The 20658-nt window shown below is 45.1% G+C and overlaps 1 protein-coding gene across 3 annotated transcripts in view; it reads left to right on the forward strand.

The window, feature by feature from the left end:
* The window catches only part of Paxip1 (PAX interacting protein 1), a 51562-nt gene extending 31153 nt beyond the window's left edge, over positions 1-20409 (forward strand). For 2 of the 3 annotated variants that reach the window (NM_001107844.2, XM_087657106.1), the window contains exons 12-21: positions 296-480; positions 1425-1468; positions 4166-4233; positions 5985-6087; positions 8492-8660; positions 9871-9971; positions 17347-17481; positions 17567-17642; positions 17723-17783; positions 19976-20409. In NM_001107844.2, the coding sequence (NP_001101314.2) occupies positions 296-480; positions 1425-1468; positions 4166-4233; positions 5985-6087; positions 8492-8660; positions 9871-9971; positions 17347-17481; positions 17567-17642; positions 17723-17783; positions 19976-19991 (958 nt within the window). In that variant the 3' untranslated portion in view covers positions 19992-20409. Of the gene's footprint in view, positions 1-295; positions 481-1424; positions 1469-4165; positions 4234-5984; positions 6088-8491; positions 8661-9870; positions 9972-17346; positions 17482-17566; positions 17643-17722; positions 18538-18586 lie in introns of all 3 variants that reach the window. The other variant, XR_015685509.1, reaches the window with a different exon arrangement.
* Positions 20410-20658: the final 249 nt, after the last annotated feature.

Below are 20658 nucleotides of genomic sequence, written 5' to 3' on the forward strand. Positions count from 1 at the left end.
AAGGCATTGCTATTCACAGTACTGCAGCATAGCACCTGTGAAGACTTCACTAGGTGAACAGATGCTATCATAGAACTTGCGTTGATGAGTTTAGATACCAGGAATAGAGTCAAATCAAAGTCTGACCCAGTTGGAGCCCAGGGTTAAGTACCCTTGGCCTCCAGCTTGGGTTACTGGCAGTTTTGCTGAAACATGCCTGCTACTTTTATTAGTTTTATTAGCTCTTTTGGAAATAGACAAAAATTCATAGTAAGATGACACTAACATTGAATAAATGTGATGTCTCACAAAAAAGACCAAGCGGCTTGAAGTACGAGAAGGCCAAAGAGTGGAGGATCCCGTGTGTGAATGCACAGTGGCTGGGGGACATTCTGCTGGGGAACTTCGAGGCCCTGCGGCAAGTCCAGTACAGCCGGTACACTGCCTTCAACCTGCCGGACCCCTTCGTGCCCACTCCACACTTGGTCTTGAGTCTTCTAGGTTAGTGACAGTGGACGTGCCCTTGAACCCGTGCGCACCCTTGCTTCCTTTAGTCCCTCAGCAGAGCTGCTCTTCCTCCCATGCTGCCCGAGTTCCAAACAGTGTGGTTGTGGGTTTGTCTGAGAGGCTCTTTTTCTCACTGTCAGTACCTGCCGGTGGCCTGCCCTGTGTGCTGTCAGCCCTTTGATACTATACAACTCCTCAGTGGGAGACTGTCCCACAGAAAATAGGGGCATAAGATGCAGCACAGCTTTTTTTTTTTTTTTAATTTTATATATATGAATACACTGTAGCTATCTTCAGACACACCAGAAGAGGACATCGGATCTCATTACAGATGGTTGTGGGCCACCATGTGTTTGCTGGGAATTGAACTCAGGACCTCTGGAAGAGCAGTCAGTGCTCTTAACTGCTGAGCCATCTCTCCAGCGCAGCACAGCTTTTTAAAGACATTTTAAATTTATCTTTAAAATTGATGTTTGTGTAAATATACAATGCTAGGTTTTAATTCTGCCTTTCAAAATTGAACATCTCTCTGGTAGTGTTTTGACTTTCCCCTGTGAAGCCCACTTTGCTTTATAAAGGTTTGATCATGGGAAACCTTGCTCAGGGTCCTAATGGACACCTGGCACCATGTAGCTGTTTGTCGTGAGGAACTGCCTGGGACTTCAGTGCATATCTAACCTCAGATCCATTTTGTTGCACGGGGCAAACTGTCCCCCGTGGCCAGCACCTGTGTATTGGTCCTTGTGGGTCTTACTGGCCACACGGTGCATACCCTTGATGAGTCACCTGTCCTAGAAACCTGAGCTGCAGTACCATAGCTACACTGCCCGGGAAGGTATTGTAGACAGGCCTGGTGTATTTAGGTGCCCTGCCTAAGAAGGGCTTACAGCATGGTTTTGTGTACATTCAGTGTAGAAGATGACATCTTTCTCTTTCAGATGCTTGGAGGACCCCAGTGAAGGTGACTGCAGAGCTATTGATGGTACGGCAGCCCCATACCACACAGGGGCCACTCCTGTATGTCACCCCCACACCCCACAGGGGCCACTCCTGTATGTCACCCCCACACCCCACAGGGGTCACTCCTGTGTGTAACCCCCCACACCACACAGAGGCCACTCCTGTGTGTCATCTCCCACACCCCACTGTGGCCACACCCAGGGCAGGTCAAAGTTCCCTATTGTTGGGGAGTGTTCCTGAGGGTTCTTGGGTAGGGCCATATCATACTGGATATTCTGATGAGCTCCTTCGGGATATAGAGTATTCTGGAAGTTGTTAGTTACTGATTCTCTGTTAGGGGCTCTCTATGGTTCTCACCTTTAAGGCTTGAAGACCTGGGCTTTGTTGTATTAGTGTTTACTCATTGAAGACCCTTCATTTCCTGCTGGAGAGATGACTCAGAGGTTGTCTTAGGGTTTTACTGCTGTGAGCAGACACCATGACCAAGGGAAGTCTTATAAAGACAACATTTAACTGGGGCTGGCTTACAGGTTCAGAGTCCATTATCATCAAGGCGGGAGCATGGCAGCATGCAGGCAGGCATGGTGCAGGAGGAGCTGAGAGTTCTACGTCTTCATCTGAAGACCACTAGTGGAAGACTGACTTCCAGGCAGCTACAATAAGAAACTTAAAACTGATAACCAAAGTGTCACACCTACTCCAACAGGGCCACATCTTCTAATCCTGCCATTCCCTGAGCCAAGCATACACAAATGTCACAGGTAGAGAGCACTGACTGCTCTTCCAGAGGTCCTGAGATCAATCCCAGCAACCACATGGTGACTCATAACCATCCATAAAGGGATCCAATGCCCTCTTCTGGTGTGTCTGAAGACAGCTACAGTGTGTGTGTGTGTGTGTGTGTGTGTGTGTAAATAACTCATTGAGTCTAATTAGCACTGCCCATATCTGCATGGCTATGGGCATGGTCAGTCTACCAGAGAAGAAAACTTGATCTCCCTCCCTAAGAAACCGTCAACTGTCAATAGCTTCTTAGCTAGAAGTACCCCTCTCCCCATGCTGGAGTGTTGACTGGATTGAACTTGTGTAGACAGCTCTTATGCCTGCAGTTGCAGTTACTGTGAGTTCATGGGTGCAGTGGCCCTGTCATACCTAGAAGACTAGCCCAAGTTCTTCCTGACCTGATTCTTACAGGCCCTCCCGTCCTCCCCTCCATACACACTTCCTGATTGTTTGTTTTAACTTGTTATTGATTCTTTGCACGTTTCACATCATGCACCCCAGTCCTGCTCATCTCTCTGTCCCTTCATATCTGCCCTTCAGTGTTGCAACCTCGCCCTCCCAAATAAAAGACACACACACAAACAACTAAGCATAGACATCATCTCATAGAAACTAGTGTGCCCCACAGTGTACCCTCTGTCCACAAATCTTCACATGCAGATGTTCACTGCAGTGAGTCATTGGTCTGGTTCTAGATCTCTGGCCTCTGTGGCACCATCATTATTGGATCCTCACCAGGACTCCTGTGGGACATCCTTTTTCTGCCCTTTGTCATCAGCAGGACTGGCCATTTCCCAGGGCCCAACTAATCCCAGATGACAGCTTTTGGGGTGGGACAACTCAAGAGTCTAGGATCAGGACCTGGGTGGCAGCTGAGTTGGTCAGCTTGCCAGCCCTCCCTTATCTGAACAGCCAGGACCATGTCTCCACCACTTAGCCACCCTATGAAGCCGAGAGGCAGGGTAACTCACCCACACTCATGCCTCCAGAGTAAGCTCCACTCTGCTGCCCAGCCGAAGTGTGGGGTCCACTTTCCCAACTGCTGCAGCCTATGAGGGGCTGGGCCAGCTCTCCCAACTACCAAAGGTGACAACAAGGTGGAGAGAGGCATCACGCTATTCCACCCCCAACTCTGGTTGCTTTTTGAGACAAGTCCCATATAGAGCCCAGACTGGTCTTGAATTTGATGTATACCTGGAGATAACTACAGTGCTAGGATTTTAAGTGTGAGCTACTGGGTTGAGGATTTAGCTCAGTGGTAGAGCACTTGCCTAGAAAGCCCAAGGCCCTGGGTTTGGTCCCCAGTTCCGGAAAAAAAGAAAAAAAAAAAGTGTGAGCTACCATGTGGTGCTTTTAAAATGGAGAGTGAGCCAGTGTTATGTGCTGGGCAGTGGTTCTGCACCCACCCTTTATGTATTCAAAAGGACTTACTAAGTTGTGGAGGCTGGCCTTGAACCTTGCTGAAGGAACTTGGGCTAGTTCTGGTTCTTGAGGCTCTTGCTAAGAAGGTTAGCACCTCGCCTTGCTCATAACAGCACTGTTGATCAGATTGTCACCTGGTATCTGCTGTGCCTCAGGTGACTTCTGGATAAGGCTAGTCTTGTTTTAGGGAGATGTGTTGGTGCTGAGAATGTTTGTCATGTTCCAGGGTGGCACAGAGTACTTAAAGATGGGGAATTGATGTTGAGGGTTCTGAGAAATAAAGGGAATGGCAGGCATGTTTAAGTATCCAAAGATTTGGTGACTAGAGGGGGAGAGAAAGGAAAGGGCAGGGTCTCGGCCTGGCCCACCCAGGCGTTTTGATTGAGTACTTTTTCTGGCAGTGAGGGCAGTGGCTTTCCATTGATTGGGGCAGAGGGTGTTGCAGATGTTATGTCTTTGGAGGCCTTTGTTCTTAGAGATTGTCTGACTGGAGTACGTAACATGTCAATTACAGAGTATAAGATTACCTCCTAAGCTGAAGCCGAATGAGGTCGCCAACATCCAGCCTTCTAAAAGAGCCAGGTATGTGCAGCAGGGCGGGTCCCTCACACTCTATTTGTCCTTTCCAGGTTGGCTTGGGAACATTGCTGCCAACTGTCATGTTTCTGAGAGTTTGCATAATAACTTGTATTCAAGGGGCTGGAGAGATGTGATTAAAAGCACTGACTACTCTTGCAGAGGACCTGGGTTTAGTTCCCAGCACCCACATGACAGCTCACAATTGCCTGTAACTTCAGTCCTCTGCAGACACTGGGCCATGCACATGGTGCACAGACACACATGCAGGTAAAACACTCTTAAACATAACCATATGGTGGGCTTAAAAGGATTTACTTTTGCCACATGACATACCACAGTTGTCTCATTTGACTCAGTGATTAAGCATGTTTCTTACTTATTAGAAATGAAAACCAGGACCTTTTTCTCAAGCTGAACTTTGCCCAAACCATGTGTGAAACAGCAGCCGCTGTGGGGAGTCAGTCTGCCCCTGTGTAGTGCTCCAAGTGCACTGTGCTGGACCACACTGGGTTCTCCAGTTCTCAGGGAGGCCACCCTGGGAAAGAGCAGACTTCTGAGTGACTTCTGTGCTTGGCACTCTGTACTGATTGGCTGTTATTACATGTCTGCTCTTCGGTCATCTGGAGGTAGCGTAGCTGGTGAGCAGCCCTGTCTTCCTGAGAGAAAAGCAACACTGAACTGAAGCAAGCTAGGAGGGGAGGCTCTGCTCTCAGCATGCTCAAGACCTCTTGGCTCCACACTGTGCTTGCTGAGAGGGGACTGTTGAGGGGCATTTTCTCCTCCTTCCCTCACTCCCCACACCCACACACAAGCTGAAGAAAAGTCGGGTTTGTGGATAAAGTTGAAAGTTTTCCAGACCATCATGTTTACATAGAAACTGACTGGGAAATAAGATCTGAGAACATTGAAGGTGAATGTCCAAGACTTGTAGTTAAACCTTGTCTTGCAGTGTGCCATGGTGAAGACAGGGCTAGAACTTTACTGTACAGAAGTAGTAGGACACTCTCTCAGGGTGTTACTGTGCATCTAACAACAGTCACAGAGGCATTTGATGTTTTTAAAAGCTTGACATAGGGGAATTGGGAGGTGGTCACTTGTAGAGCCCTTACATGGTATGGCAAAGCTCTGGGTTCCATCAGCCCTACTACAAAATATTAAAAGTATATGTTAACATGAAGAGTGGCCACTGCGCTAGGCACATGCATGTTAACGTGAAGAGTGGACACTGCTGGGCACATGCATGTTAACGTGAAGAGTAGACACTGCTGGGCACATGCATATTAGCGTGAACAGTGGACACTGGGGCAAGTTGGTAGCTCAGGACTTAGACACTGGGTCTAATGCTGCTTCCCAAAGTACTACTGGACCACAGTGACCGGGAGTGTAGGCGGGCTTCTTAGTTTTTTTGGAAAGGTCTCATGTATCCCAGCTGGCCTCAGACTTACTGTGTACCTGAGCTTGGCTTTGAATTCATCTTGCTGGCTGTACCTGTGCTGGCAGTGGAGGTGTGTACCACTGTCTACCTGAGAGCATGGTTCTTATCAAGAATGACCTGGATGCTTGGTTCTCCAGGATGTCTCAGATGGCATCTGTTGTTGTGGAACTCTGTTAATTAGTGGGAGAGAAAGGACCTTTACCCACCACAGGAGCGCCCCCCTCTACCCCGACACTCAAACTCCTAAAGCTTGTTAAGTCCCAGTTCCCTAAAGAATGTCTGTTTGAAGTCACCACTGTCCTGTGTGTTTACATCACAGAATCGAAGACCTGCCTCCCCCCACTAAGAAGCTGACTCCGGAGCTGACGCCATACGTGCTCTTTACCGGGTTTGAGCCTGTTCAAGTTCAGCAGTACATTAAGGTGAAGTTGTGTTTAAAGGTTTTCAGCAGTGTCCTCTCTGCCTGACTTTACTTTACACTAGGCATTTATTAGCATAGTGTTAGCTGGGGGATGCGAGTGCTTGGCTAGCTTGCATGAGGGACCCTCTTTGCTGAGGTGGCACTGGCAGTTGTTCAGGAGCAGCCTGTCACAGCCCCTCTGATAGTGTTTATAAAGTATTAGAGGTCACCTTGTTCAATGCCATTTTATAGTTCATTACTAGGTTTTTTTGTTAACATAAAAGTCTGGACCATGAGAATGTTTTTTATTATTTTTTTATTATTTATTATTAATTGGTTATTTATTTACGTTTCGTATGTTGTCCCCTTTCCCAGTCTTCCCTCTGCAAACCCTCCATCCCATGCCCCTTCCCCTTGGCCTCTAAGAGGATACTCACCTACCTAGCCACTCCTGCCTCACCCTTCTAGCATCCCCCTACCCTGGGGCAACAAGCTTCCACAGGACCAAAGACCTCCCCTCCCATTAATGCCAGACAAGGCCATCCTCTGCTACATATGCAGCAAGAGCCATGGCTCCCTCCATGTATACTCTTTGGTCAGTGGCTTAGTCCTGGGAGCCTTGGGGGGGGGGGGTGCAGGTACAGTTAGTTGATACTGTCGTTCTTCCTGTGGGGTTGCAATCCCCTTCAGTTCTTCCTCTAACTCTTCTTTGGAGTTCTTGTGCTCAGTCCAATGGTTGGCTGTGGGTATCTGCATCTGTTTTAGTCAGATACTGTTGGAGCCTCTCAGAGAGCCATACTAGGCTTCTGTCTGCAAGCAAACCTTGGCATCAACAATACTGTCTATGTTTGGTGTCTGTGCATGGGATGGATCTCCAGATGGGGCAGTCTATGGATGGCCTTTCCTTTAGTCTCTGCTCCATTTTTTGTCTCTGCGTTTCCTTTAGACAGGAACAATTCTAGGTTTTTGAGATTGGTGGGTGGCCCCATCCCTCCATTGGAGGTCATGCCTATCTATTGGAGGTGGTTTCTTCAGGTTCTATCTCCCCTCTGTTCGGTATTTCGGCTAATGTCATCCCTGTTGGGTCCTGGGAACCTTGCTTCCCTAGCATCTGGGACTTTCTCATGGTTCCCTCTCCCCTCACCCCCAGACCCTGAGTTCCCTACCCCTCACTGCTACATATTTCTGTTCCTTCTCCTGACCCTCTGGACTTTTTTCCTGTCTCTTCCCATACCTGATCCTCCCCCCCTCCCTTTTTCCCCTCTCCCACCCAGGGCCCTCCCTCCCTCTATCTCCCGTGATTATTTTGTTCCCTTTTCTAAGTAGGACAGAAGCATCCATATTTTGGTCTTCCTTATTTCTAAGCTTCATATGATCTGTGAGTTGTATCATGGATATTCTGAGCTTTGGGGCTAATATCCACTTATCAGTGAGTGCATACCATGTGTGTTCTTTTGTGACTGGGTTACCTCACTCAGGGTGATATTTCTTAGTTCCATCCATTTGCCTGCCAAATTCATGAAGTCATTGTTTTTAATAGCTGAGTGTAGAGAGGCTTGAAGGGCACTGGGCCTCTAGGTTCTCTGAGAACATGGTCTTCCCATGGTTAGGTCTCTGGTGAAGAAAGAGGCTACCCTGAGATAGGATGAGGTAGATGGTTATAATAGAACATTTGTAAATCCACATTTTGAGAGAACATGGGGGGGATTGATGGAATCTGGTAATGGTAGTTTTGGTGGAAGAAGGTCAGAAATTCACCATGTGGTTAGAGTCATACACTTTTTATGTACAATGTAATTATTTCTTCTGTGGACTTTCTATGTGTTGTGCTGGGAGCAGGGTGTTGTATGTGTACCACAGTGTACATCTGGAGATCACAGGACAACTTGTGTGGTTTGGCTCTCTCCTTCACCCATGAGGGTTCCAGGAATGGGGCTTTTGCTGTTGTCATCGGGCTTGATGGCAACTGTCCTTACCCACTGAGCCATTTTGCCAGCACCCACTTTTTTTTTTGTTTTTTTTTTGTTTTTGTTTTTGTTTTTGTTTTTTTTGTTTAAAGGAAGCAATTGCTACCACTGCTGTTATCTGAGCAGGACTATTGCATGGTGTCTGTTACAGGTGTGCAGGCCTCAGTTGCCCATTGCACCACCGTTAGCTGGAGATGGGGCCCATGTGCTTCCATGGGTTCTTTTTAGTGCAGAGTATCTAATGTGGGGAGCCCAGGAGCTTGGGCTTTTTAGATGCAGTTACTGATGTCTGAGGACTTGTTTGTGACACAGGCACCTGCGGGGTGACTACTGAGAGGCCACTGGAGGTACTTTGTGCTTTGCTTTTTCCATCATTAAGTGCAGCTGAGGAAGGTGACAGTCCCATAGATCACACTCTGCTGACATGTGGTTCCCTTTCTGGTGTGTTTGTGGCTCCAGAAGCTGTACATTCTTGGTGGGGAAGTTGCCGAGTCCACGAAGAAGTGTACTCACCTCATTGCCAGCAAGGTGACACGCACAGTGAAATTCCTGACGGCCATTTCTGTGGTGAAGCACATCGTGACTCCGGACTGGCTGGAGGAGTGCTTCAAGCGCCAGATGTTTATCGGTTCGTGCTGGGCAGGGCCGGGGTCCTCTTTTCCCTCCCTTCCTCCCTGCCTCCCAATCCCCCCCATTTCTCTCTCTCTCTCTGTCTCTCTCTCTCTGTCTCTCTCTCTCTCTCTGTCTCTCTCTCTCTCTCTGTCTCTCTCTCTCTCTGTCTCTCTCTCTCTCTTTTTTTCTGTTGGTTGGTTGGTGGTTGTTTTGAGACAGGATTTCTCTGTGTATCCCTGGCTACTGCTGGGCTAAGGGTGCTCGTTCTCATTGGTGAAGCTGTGACTTTTTCTTGGATTGATCCCAGTATATGTCTACTTTGTTCTCTAACTGCTTGCTATTATTTATTTAATTAAGCTCATAAGTTTCCCCTATCATAGGGATTCCTTTGATTGACAACTTTGTATTCTTTGACAAGATGTAAAGGTTTAGTCTTTGAATGGCATCAAGGGAAAACGCAGACTGCAGGCTTTGTTCTTAGTACATTCCGTTTGGAAATTCACCTGTGATATGAATTCCCATTGCACCGTAAAGTCTTAGTAGACAAGAGCACCTAGTAGACAAGAATGGCCACATTCTCATTTAAGCTCATTGGTGAGCAGCTTGTGGACGCTCTGTACACAGAACAGCCCTTCCTGTTAGCTACACTGAGAGCTGCAGTGTGGCTCTGTGGTAGAGCATTTGTCTGTCTTATAGTCTGACTGTTTTCCAGGGAAGTGAGGGAAACAAAGTGAGACATAATCTGTCTTAGTCAACATTACTGTTGCTACAATGACCATGACCAAAAGTAACCTGGAGAGGAAGGGGTTTAGTTTACATACATTTCAATATCACTGTTCGTCACTCAAGGGAGACAGGACAGAAACCCAAGCAGGGTGGGAACTTGAAGGCTAGAGCTGATACAGAAGCCATGGAGGGTGCTGCTTGCGGCTTGTTCCACATGACTTGCTCAGCCTGCTTTCTTGTAGCACCCCAGACTCAGGGGTGGCATCACCCACAAAACACTGAGCCCTTCCCCATCAAACACTAATAAAGAAGATGTCCTACAGATTTACGTACGGCTCCATCTTCTAGGAACAATTTGCCAATTATCCTTCCTCTCAGATGAGTCTAGTGAGAGTCAAGTTACATGTTGAGTGTAGCTGTGGGCTTTATGTCCTGCCTGCGTGTAGACCTGGCTCTCCACAGGGTGCACCTTTCAGAGCACGCACTGTTCTGTTTTCCAGATGAGCAGAACTACATCCTGCGAGATGCTGAGGCAGAAGTGCTCTTCTCTTTCAGTCTGGAGGAGTCCTTGAAGCGAGCCCACGTCTCTCCCCTCTTTAAGGTATGCTGGTAAAGAGAGCCCCACAGAGCAAGTAGACATGACAGTAGTGATGGACAGGGTCACCCAACTGTCCTTTCTATTTCATGGCCACTCTTTCTGCAAGGGCATGTAGTGTATCTAATAGATATTGATGGGTTCTCACTGTGTAGATCAGACTGGCTGGAACTTGCTATGTAAACCAGGCTGGCCTCCAGCTTACTGAAGTCCTCTTGTCTTCTGAGTACTGGGATTAAAGTCATGTGCCACCATACTTGGTCTCAGAAACACTCTTGAAAAAAATTGTTGATGAATAATTGAACTGGTAAAAGAGTTTCAGGTTTTTTGATTGTTTTATGGGTAGCCCAAGCTGACCTCTAAACCTCCATCCTCCTGCCTCTGCCTCCTTCAGCAAATCCTATTGGCATTGGCCGCCATAACCAGCTTGTTGGTGTTTGACTTTTAACAAACCTTAGAAGGCCTCTGCTTGTGTTCTCACTAAATGTGGATTCCACTAGAGATGGGCCTTGGGAAGATTCTCACTGAATGTTCAATTGAAAATTTAGATGTGTATACTTTTAATATTTGATAGATAAAAGACTTGGGGGAGTTGGGAAGTAAATTTTTTTTTTTTAATCAGAGAACTAAGTAGTCAATAAGAATCATCTGGTCTTTGAACTTCTTAGGAATGATTTGGAAGCCATCATTCTGTTTTACCTCCACGGTCTGAGTTTTCTAAATGTTTACCTTTTCCTGTGAGAGTTTTGTAATAAGCCTAGGAAAGTGTGGTTTCCTTTTCTGTGTATAGTAGCTGAAGTGGGACTGCTGTTCCGCTGCTGGGCAGGCTGCTGTGGCCAAATGCTGTGCTGCATTAGAGTTTGTTTTCTGTAGTGGCTGTAAAGTTTACGCCCTGGTTCTTCCTCCCCTAGCCCAATGCTATGAGAAATAAGACTCAGACTCAAAATATACTTACAAATAGCTTAGCCATATCAGCTAGGCTCTTCTCTGACTGGATCTACTTGAAATATCCCATGTATCTTAACCTACATTCTGACACGTGGCTGGGCTGTGCTCAGGTGCCATGCGTTCATCTCCTCACATTTTTCTGGGCAAATCTCCGGTGCTCGGTGCTGTCCCAGAATTCTTTCTGCCTCCTGGATGTCCCTCCTCCTATTTCCTGCCTAAGCCATAGGCCATAGTCTTTAATTGAGAGGTGTTGCATCTATACAATACACAAAATACTCTTCTACAATTTCCCTTTTTAGTACAATAAAAGGCTCTTTTTCTTTCAATATGAATGGAATACAATTATAACAATTATGAAATTATAAGGTATGATATACATTAACAGTGTCCAGTCAATAGTATTTGGCAATTAAGGAAAATTTTCTATTATCTATTCTACCTTGGATTATCAACCTAAAAACATCTTCTTGGACTTATAACATTATCTTAAAGCCTAAACAATTTAAGCTTATAGTGAGATTCTGACTATCTAGTCTTCAACCCCATCAGAGACCTGAGAAGGAGTAAATATTACCTGAATATCAGGGACACAGCTTGCAAAAATTATAGAAATGACAGAGGTAACAGCCTGCCTGGACAGACTCCAGTATTGTCCCTATAACGTTGGAGCATCCATCTTCGGCCTTCAGACTGAAGCTGGCGTTATGAAGGACTTACTTAGGTGACTTAGCAGAGCTTGCTAGTTGACTTCCTGTGTCCACTTGTCCTTTCTGGACAGAGTTCTCTACAGTTGAAACCTGGACATGTTCTTTGCTTAGCGCACCACGATTGAAGCAGCTCCACATGTAGGTTATTGATGCACATCTTCTTCTTTGACGTGCAATGGGAGTGCCGTCAGGAGCAGGCTGGTCTTACAGTGAAAAGATCTTTTAATAATGAAATAATTATAAATGTCATATTCTGTGTATGTCCAAAAATTTTGAAGACATTATCTACAGTATATCTGAATTGTCAAACATTGTTTATTCTCAGCTGTTAATTATCTGACTGTCTTAGTTAGGGTTTCCATTGCTATGAACAGACACCCTGTGACCAGTGCAACTCTTGAAAGGACAACATTTAGTTGTGGCTGGCTTACAGGTTCAGAGGTCCAGTCCGTTGTCATCAAGTGGACGCATGGTGACATGCAGGCAGGCATGGTTCAGGAGGAACTGAGAGTTCCACTTCTTGTTCCGAAGTCAAACAGGAAAAGACTGGCTCCTCAGGCAACTAGGAGGAGGATCTCAAAGCCCACCCCCACAGCGACACACTTCTTCTAATAAAGCCACTCCTCCTAATAGTGCCACTCCCTGGGCGAAGCATATTGAAACCATCCCATGAATAACCTTGAAAACAATTTATTGTAGTTAACTAAACTAGTACTTGATATGACCATGAGTTTGACCAGTAACTTGCCTTTCTTAATCATCTCTAACAGTTGAGGACTCAAGATCCATAGGCTGTGTATATATAGCTGAAGTTCCGGCTGAAGACATTTTGTGTCTCAGCCAGTTTCAGGGCTGTTCCCATGTAGAGGAAATCATCCGCAAATGATGTCCTCTTGGTCTGCTTGATCTCTTCTCCCTCTCTATAGTTATGATCTTGGGGGGGGGGTCCCTCTGTCAAATCTGATTTTTATTAATTTGGATAGAATCCATAGTTTTTCTTTTCCTGTAGAAACAAGAATATATTCTCTCCAATGTAACATTTTTTATCTGTCTCTGGGAGATTTCTTAGGCTTTTTTTGTTTATTAAGCATCTCTTACATTTGCTCCTGTATTCATTAAGCTTTTGTTCTCTTGGTTTTCTGCTTTATCTATTGAAACTGCTCTGACTTTGATGTCTGGGTTATTAATGTTTATAGCCAGAGCAGTATTATTTAGTTGTTCTGTGGATGAGTTTTTCCAGGTTGACCTGACATGGCTGATTTGAATTTGATGTTGATGCCTCTTGGCCTCATTCAGTCATTTCTTGCCAAGGGGTTCCCTTGTTTGACCCTTGTTGATCCACATTCATTAGTCCAATACAGGTCTTGGCCACACCTTCTGCACATTCCAGAAGGCCAGGACCTTCTTTTTGGATTTTCTCTAGAATAAAACATTGTTTCTAGGAATGCCTTGCCTAATCTCTTATTAAGTGACCTTGCTTATCATAATTAAGACTTCTCTTAAAGCCTTTAGGAATTATTTCTTGTATTAAAGTTGCATTCTTACATTTTTTTTTTTTTTTAAGTTCAGCCTTTCTATTGGATGCCATCTAAATTCTTCCTGAGGTGGCCACTGTCTGCTGGCATTTGTTGTATGGCAGCTGGATAAGTTGCTGTTGGTTCTCTAACAACCTGTGGCGGACCTCCCTAATTTTCACTAGATGGTGGTGCAGTAAGCTTTAACCTTATTTTATCTTTCTTAATTTTACTTATAATCTTTTCTAATCTCTCTTCTAAGCCTACAAGGCCTGTATCTGTTCTTCATATTTTTCCTTTTCTTGTGTCTGTATCATCTTAGTATTTTCCTCATTTTTAATTATAAAGTTTCTAAATTTTCCTCTAAGGTCTATATCTGTGTTTCATATTTTTTCTTTTCTTTTGTCTCTATTATCTTAGTATTTTGTTCAACCTGGTCTATAAAACTTTGCACCTGTTGTTCTATTTCTTGCTTCCATATTTTATTATTTTGTATCTCTAACATTTTATTAACTTCTTTTTTGATTTATTTTAGCAAAGTTTCTTCTAGGCTTCATAATATTTTTTCTTTTTTTCTTTAAGCTATTTATTTATTTCATGTATGTGAGTACACTGTAGCTGTCTTCAGACACACCAGAAGAGGGCATCAGATCCCATTACAGATGGTTGTGAGCCACCATGTGGTTGCTGGGAATTGAACTCAGGACCTCTGGAAGAGCATTCGGTTCTCTTAACTGCTGAGCCATCTCTCCAGCCCAGTGAATTTTTTTCTAAGGTCCTGTTTTTTAAAAAGACATAGCAAACTAAAATGCTTTTTAGGATAAGAATAAAGCTCATTATTACCATAACTATAAATGGCCATGTTTTAATTTCTTCCATAGCTCCCATCTCCCTTTAACCATTATAGAATATTATTATATGGAGCCAAAATTGTCTTTATTGTGTTTTTTTATCTTTTTTAAAAAAGATTTATTTATTTGTATGAGTACACTGTACTCAGACACCAGAAGAGGGCATCAGATCTCATTATAGATGGTAATTCTCATGTGGTTGCTGGGAATTGAACTCAGGACCTCCGGAAGAAGAGTCAGTGTTCTTAACCACTGAGCCATCTCTCCAGCCTGTAATTTTTATCTCTTTGTGTTTTATTTCTTCAACATTATCAGTTCCAATGTATCTATATCTAACTATGATGTTCGCTAATTAGCTCCTTTTGTTTTCAGCATAAAACTGTAATTTTTAAACCATTTTTATCTGCTTGGGAGGTCTGTTCTTTGTCTGAACTTGGCTTCCGCCCCTTACTATCAGCTCACAGAGAAGAGGCGTGTTTCTGCCTTTTACCTGTAACGTAGAAAACCTTACCAAATCCCAATTCCTCTCCCACTCTGGGAAGTTGTGGGGTTAAAAGCATCGGCTCCTTAGGTCAGCATGTGTCTGGCCAAGCTCTCTTAGTAGACCCTTTGGTTAGGTCTAGTTAGTTAGCTGTGTTGCCCTTAGGTAGACTTTTGGCCTGAGAGAGCAGCTCCATGAGCTTCCCAAGGCTTTTGCAGCTGGCCTTGTTTTACCACGGGAGGTCTGAACTATATGTCCCAGGCAGTGGTCTGAAAAGCTAGATAAGAGTAATCTGGAGCTGGTTCTCCACCCCCTCCACTGCTCAGTTCTACCCTTGGGAGAAGTCCCAACTTCTGTGTTCCGTTTTTAAATTCAGTATGGGCTTTTTAAAAAACAAAAAAACGCAGTTGGGGATTTAGCTCAGTGGTAGAGCGCTTGCTAGGCCCTGGGTTCAGTCCCCAGCTCCGAAAAAAAAAGAAAAAAAAAAACAAAACAAAAAACAAACAAAACAAAATCCTCAGGGCTGGAGAGATGGCTCAGTGGTTAAGAGCACTGTCTGCTCTTCCAGAGGTCCTGAATTCAATTCCCAGCAACCACATGGTGGCTCACAACCATCTGTAATGGGATCTGATGCCCTCTTCTGGTGTGTCTGAAGACAGCTACAGTGTACTTATATATAATAAATGAATAAATCTTTGAAAGGAAAAAGGCTATCTTTCATACTATTTCTTTGGAGGCTCCTGCTCCTTGGCTAGGAAACCGTCTTCCTGACCCTCCTCTTGTGCTGTTCTGGGAAGCTTTGGCTTTAGTCTGTGTTCATTCTTTTTTCTTTCTTTAAAGACACCAGACCTCTTACCCCACTAGCCTGACTTTAACCCTGCTTTTACCCTGCACATCTTGCAGCTGTAAGTTTGGGTTCTAATTTCTGTTAAGTTTGGGAGGAGGGGGGTGATCTGTAAGTGAAATTTCTTTTAATATAAATGTAACAGTAATTAATCCAATAGCTACATTTCTTTACCTTGTGTTAGCCCAGTAACCACACAGAGAAACAATATTTATTTCAAGTTGCCCCACAATAGCTGAGCCGTTAAATGATCTACCTTCGACTTCTATGGTCATCTGGCTGGCTACCTCAGCCCCATCCCACGGTACTTGCGTATTACTGTCGATCTGGCTCTTTGGTGTGTTTCCATGATCTCTCTCCAGACCCCTTCTTCGTGGTTCAAATCTCCATCCTCTTGATCCCTCTCAATCTCCCTCTCTTGCTCTGGTTGGCAGACAACCCGCCCTTTTCTCTATCCTACCCAGTCTTTGAGTGATCAGCATTTATGGGCAAGGCAGAGAATAATAACTGGTAAGAACCGTTTATGCAAACTTGAGGTCGGAGATTCTTGGTATAAGCATTACAGTGCTATGTCCTGATTGAAACAAGATCCAGAGGCAGGGAAATCAGCGTTGGAATAACAAAAAGATGAACTATACACAGTATATAAAAAACAGTATGGGGTTGGGGATTTAGCTCAGTGGTAGAGCGCTTGCCTAACAAGCACAAGGCCCTGGGTTCGGTCCCCAGCTCCAAAAAAAACAAAAAAACAAAAAAACAGTATGGCTATAGGTGGCATCTGTGGCCATGTCAGGTGATAAAATATATTCTCTTTGAATGTAACTTTTACTAGACCTCACAGTGATGCTAATAATATACCCAAGCTCACTTGAGACTTAAAACTGCTGTCCTACTGTGTACTTTGTTTAGCCTTCTTTTAAGAAGCAATGTATCATCAACCTCACTTGCCTTGGATTTCCTAAGCTAACCCAAGCTAATATATGGCTGATTTAAATCATGTACTCTCCTAAGAGTGTAATAAATGTGTGTTCTGATCATCTTCACTGGAAACAGCAGATGGGCTGAAAGCTGTCGTAGAAACAAATATCCATCCTGAATGTTGAACATACCATTTGGATACCGACTGCTTGATCAACAGTCGTGTTGGTAATACTGTTACCTGGATCATTGGGCGTTAGTTGGGAGTCTGTGACTTACTCCTTTGTAGAACTCAGCTAAAGATTTCTGTGAAGGATCCTTTGTTCCTTCCGTAGGTGATGATTTTCTATGGTGTTCAGTAAAGGGGAGAGGAAAGCCCTTTGTGAGGGATAGAAGCAGACTCAGGGATGGGGGCAGATTTCCAAGGTAGCCTTCGGGTGGGCACAGATTCAGGTTCATGCAGTAGAAAGAATGGAAGACACAGGGAAGAGCTGAAATTCTGGTCTTGCTTTTGGCTAAATGACATCAAGGGTGCAACACCAATGTCTTACCAGACTCTTGAGTTATAAATGTTTAGGGGCTGGAGAGATGGCTCAGTGGTTAAGAGCACTGATTGCTCTTCCAGAGGTCCTGAGTTCAATTCCCAGCAACCACATGGTGGCTCACAGCCATCTGTAATGAGATTGGATGCCCTCTTCTGGTGTGTCTGAAGACAGCTACAGTGTACTTACATATATAATAAATAAATAAACACATTTTTTAAAATGTGTTCAGAATGACCACAGCAGCTAAATGTAGTAACTTTTCCTGACCATAGGCCACATTCCATATGGGAAGTGTTCGGCTAACCCCCTCTGTCGGGGAGTTTGAGGGGAATAAAAGATAGGGAGCTAGTGGGGAATGTAACCTTCATAGTTTCTAGAAAAGTATATATCTTGTCACATATCTTTAAATCGGAGACAGAGTCAGACAGATCTTGGAGTTCATGGCCAGCCTGATCTATATAGAAAATTCTAGGACAGTCAGAGCTACACGGATGCCCTGTAGCACAAAAAAGGTTCATGAAAAATTACACGCAGTTACAAACATTTAAAAGACCTGTTTCTGTTTCCTTGTAGACAAAGTATTTTTACATCACCCCTGGCATCTGCCCAAGCCTTGCCACTATGAAGGCAATTGTGGAGTGTGCAGGGGGGAAGGTGTTAGCCAAGCAGCCGTCCTTTCGGAAGCTCATGGAGCACAAGCAGAATAAGGTGAGAGAGCAGAGCTCCAGGAAGCCAGGGCTGTTCTACGTGGGTGCTTCTCTCCCTCACTCATGAGCTCCCTCTCTCTTCCTAGAGTCTGTCGGAGATAATTTTAATATCCTGTGAGAATGACCTGCACTTATGTCGAGAGTACTTTGCCAGGGGGATAGGTAGGTATGGCTCCCTGCACCTACACTGACCCGAGTGTCCTCAGTGGCCTTTCCTAACAGTTTTGGTTTGTCCCCTGCAGATGTTCACAATGCGGAGTTTGTTCTGACTGGAGTGCTCACACAGACACTGGACTACGAATCATATCCTTTACAAGGGCAGGGTGCACAGGGGACGGGGGAAGCTGGAGACACATTTGCAAGCTGAAAACAGACATGATGGTTCTGGTCTGCAGACCTTTCTCTTGCTGTTATAGGTGACCACCTAAGGACCTGTTTGGCTTATGTAGATGTTGAAGGATTTGACCATTTGACTCCATAGAAACTAATGGGAGTCCATGGCTGGGGCTGTTCTACACTCCGCAGTCATGAGTTAGGAAGTGACACAGCTTGATAGGCATTGTAGTTAAGGCACAGGTGTGCTGGGTATGGCATTGTAGTTAAGGCACAGGTGTGCAGGGTATGGCATTGTAGTTAAGGCACAGGTGTGCTGGGCACGGCATTGTAGTTAAGGCACAGGTGTGCTGGGTATGGCATTGTAGTTAAGGCACAGGTGTGCTGGGCACGGCATTGTAGTTAAGGCACAGGTGTGCTGGGCACGGCATTGTAGTTAAGGCACAGGTGTGCTGGGTATGGCATTGTAGTTAAGGCACAGGTGTGCTGGGCCCAGCATTGTAGTTAAGGCACAGGTGTGCTGGGTATGGCAATGTAGTTAAGGCACAGGTGTGCTGGGCCCAGCATTGTAGTTAAGCCACAGGTGTGCTGGGCCCAGCATTGTAGTTAAGGCACAGGTATGCTGGGTATGGCATTGTAGTTAAGGCACAGGTGTTCTGTGCTGGGCACAGCATTATAGTTAAGGCACAGTTGTGCTGGGTATGGCAATGTAGTTAAGGCACAGGTGTGCTGGGCCCAGCATTGTAGTTAAGCCACAGGTGTGCTGGGCCCAGCATTGTAGTTAAGGCACAGGTATGCTGGGTATGGCATTGTAGTTAAGGCACAGGTGTTCGTGTGCTGGGCACAGCATTATAGTTAAGGCACAGTTGTGCTGGGCCCGGCATTGTAGTTAAGGCACAGGTGTGCTGGGCACGGCATTGTAGTTAAGGCACAGGTGTTCTGTGCTGGGCACAGCATTATAGTTAAGGCACAGTTGTGCTGGGCCCGGCATTGTAGTTAAGGCACAGGTGTGCTGGGCACGGCACAGGTGTGCTGTGTACCTGTTGGACAGCTAAGGCTCGGGCTCCCAGGAAAGAAGTTTGCCAGTTTACAGTTCCTCTCAGAAAATCTCAGGCATTAGTTTTAGAATGACACAGATTCTAGAAAGGAGGTTTTACTTTATTACACAACTGGCCTGGCACCCTGTGGCCCAGGCTGGCTTCACAGGAATCCTCTTGCTTTCACCTTGAGTGCCAGGATTGCAGGCATGAGCCACCGTGCCCAGCTGGGGTGGTTACTTTAATGTGTGAACAGCCCCCAGGTCAGAGTGATATTGTCCCTGGCCCTTCATCTGTGTGGTCTTACCCAGCTGAGTGCATTTACCAAACACTTCCTCTTAGCACCGAGAACTCAGTAAATTGAGCTAGAAGACCCAACTTTGTGGCCAGTAGGAGTGTCTGGCAGGGACCCTCCTCGAAGCAGACTGAGCTGGGGAGCGACAGGAGGCTGGTGTGCTGTAACATCTGGTCTTTACGCAGCACGTTCTGTGGGATCTTTCCCAGACTTCTCCTTGCACTGCTTACACTCAGAACATCTGACCCACGCTTTTCCCATTGGTAGGGCTGCTTTTCCGGTTTCATCGGTCAGCTGAAGGCCCATCCCCACTCCTGTAGCCCAGTGGTTCCCAACCTGTAGGTCTCAACTCCTTTGGGGTCAAATGAACTTTTCACAGGAGTTGCATGTCAGATACTTACATTACAATTCATAACAGTAGTAAAGTTACAGTTATGAAGTAGCAATGAAAACACTTTTATGGTTGGCGCTCACCACAGCCGGAGGTATTAAAGGATTGCAGCGTTAAAGTGTTGAGCACCACTGCTGCCCTCAGTGTTGCCCTCATAAGACACTTAGATTACAGTTCTCTTAAGGACATGTTTTTGTGGTGGCTTTGGGGATAAGAAACCAGGAATGTGCCTTGGATTAGGCTTTAGCTATGACCTAAGAAGGGTGCCTTCACCCATGTGTCCAGTAGAGAGCCTGTGCCTTGGGTGTCGGAGTTTGCAGCAGGACAAGGTAACTTGGATGCAGGAAGAGGTGATCTCTAGAACTCTCTTCCAACGGGGCTCTGCTTAATGTGACCCCACTGCCTTGTGTGTAAAAACCATTTTCCTCAACAAGGCCACATATAAATTTAACTGATGGCCTCTTGGTGCTGCTAGCCTGGAGCCTGGAGCACAAGGGCAGCTGCTGGCAGCGCAAACCAGGACTCCCTCCCTGCAGAGGGCTTGTTTTCCAGCTCTGCCTTAGGGAGACATGAAATACTAACTGCATCGTGTTAAGATGTGTGACCTTATTCTAGGAAACATAAATTATGTTTGTATTATATGCCTAAGAGCCCACATTAAGTCTTCTGATTAATTTGCCAGGTTTTTAATGTGTTTTCAGAAAGCTGTATGAAATTTCATCTACAAATAAAAATGATGTAAATAAAGACTTTGCTGTCTAAATTATGGATGTTAAAGATATGAGATGTTTTGTACTTTGATTATTTTTATTTCTTACTTTTCTTTTATATTGATAACTTGCTCACATTTAAATAAATGTACTTTTGAACTTAGTAGAATTGAGTGATTATTTAAATTTCCTATTCTTTGCATAACATAAATAATTTTCAACAAACTGAGAAATTCCACAGCAGAATAATTTTGAAGTAACTCTTCTCCTGGAGAAATAAGTTTTGATGTTATTTCTTCATAAGCAGTCACCCTTACTTACCCAGCCTGGGCAGAGCCCCCAAAGCACAGTCTCCGTGTCCTCCACCCACGTGTCTCCCAGCCAGCCCTGATCTCTGGGGACTTCCCATTGG

The sequence above is a fragment of the Rattus norvegicus genome, chromosome 4, assembly GCF_021556685.1.
Source record: "Rattus norvegicus strain SHRSP/BbbUtx chromosome 4, alternate assembly SHRSP_T2T, whole genome shotgun sequence".
NCBI lineage: Eukaryota > Metazoa > Chordata > Mammalia > Rodentia > Muridae > Rattus > Rattus norvegicus.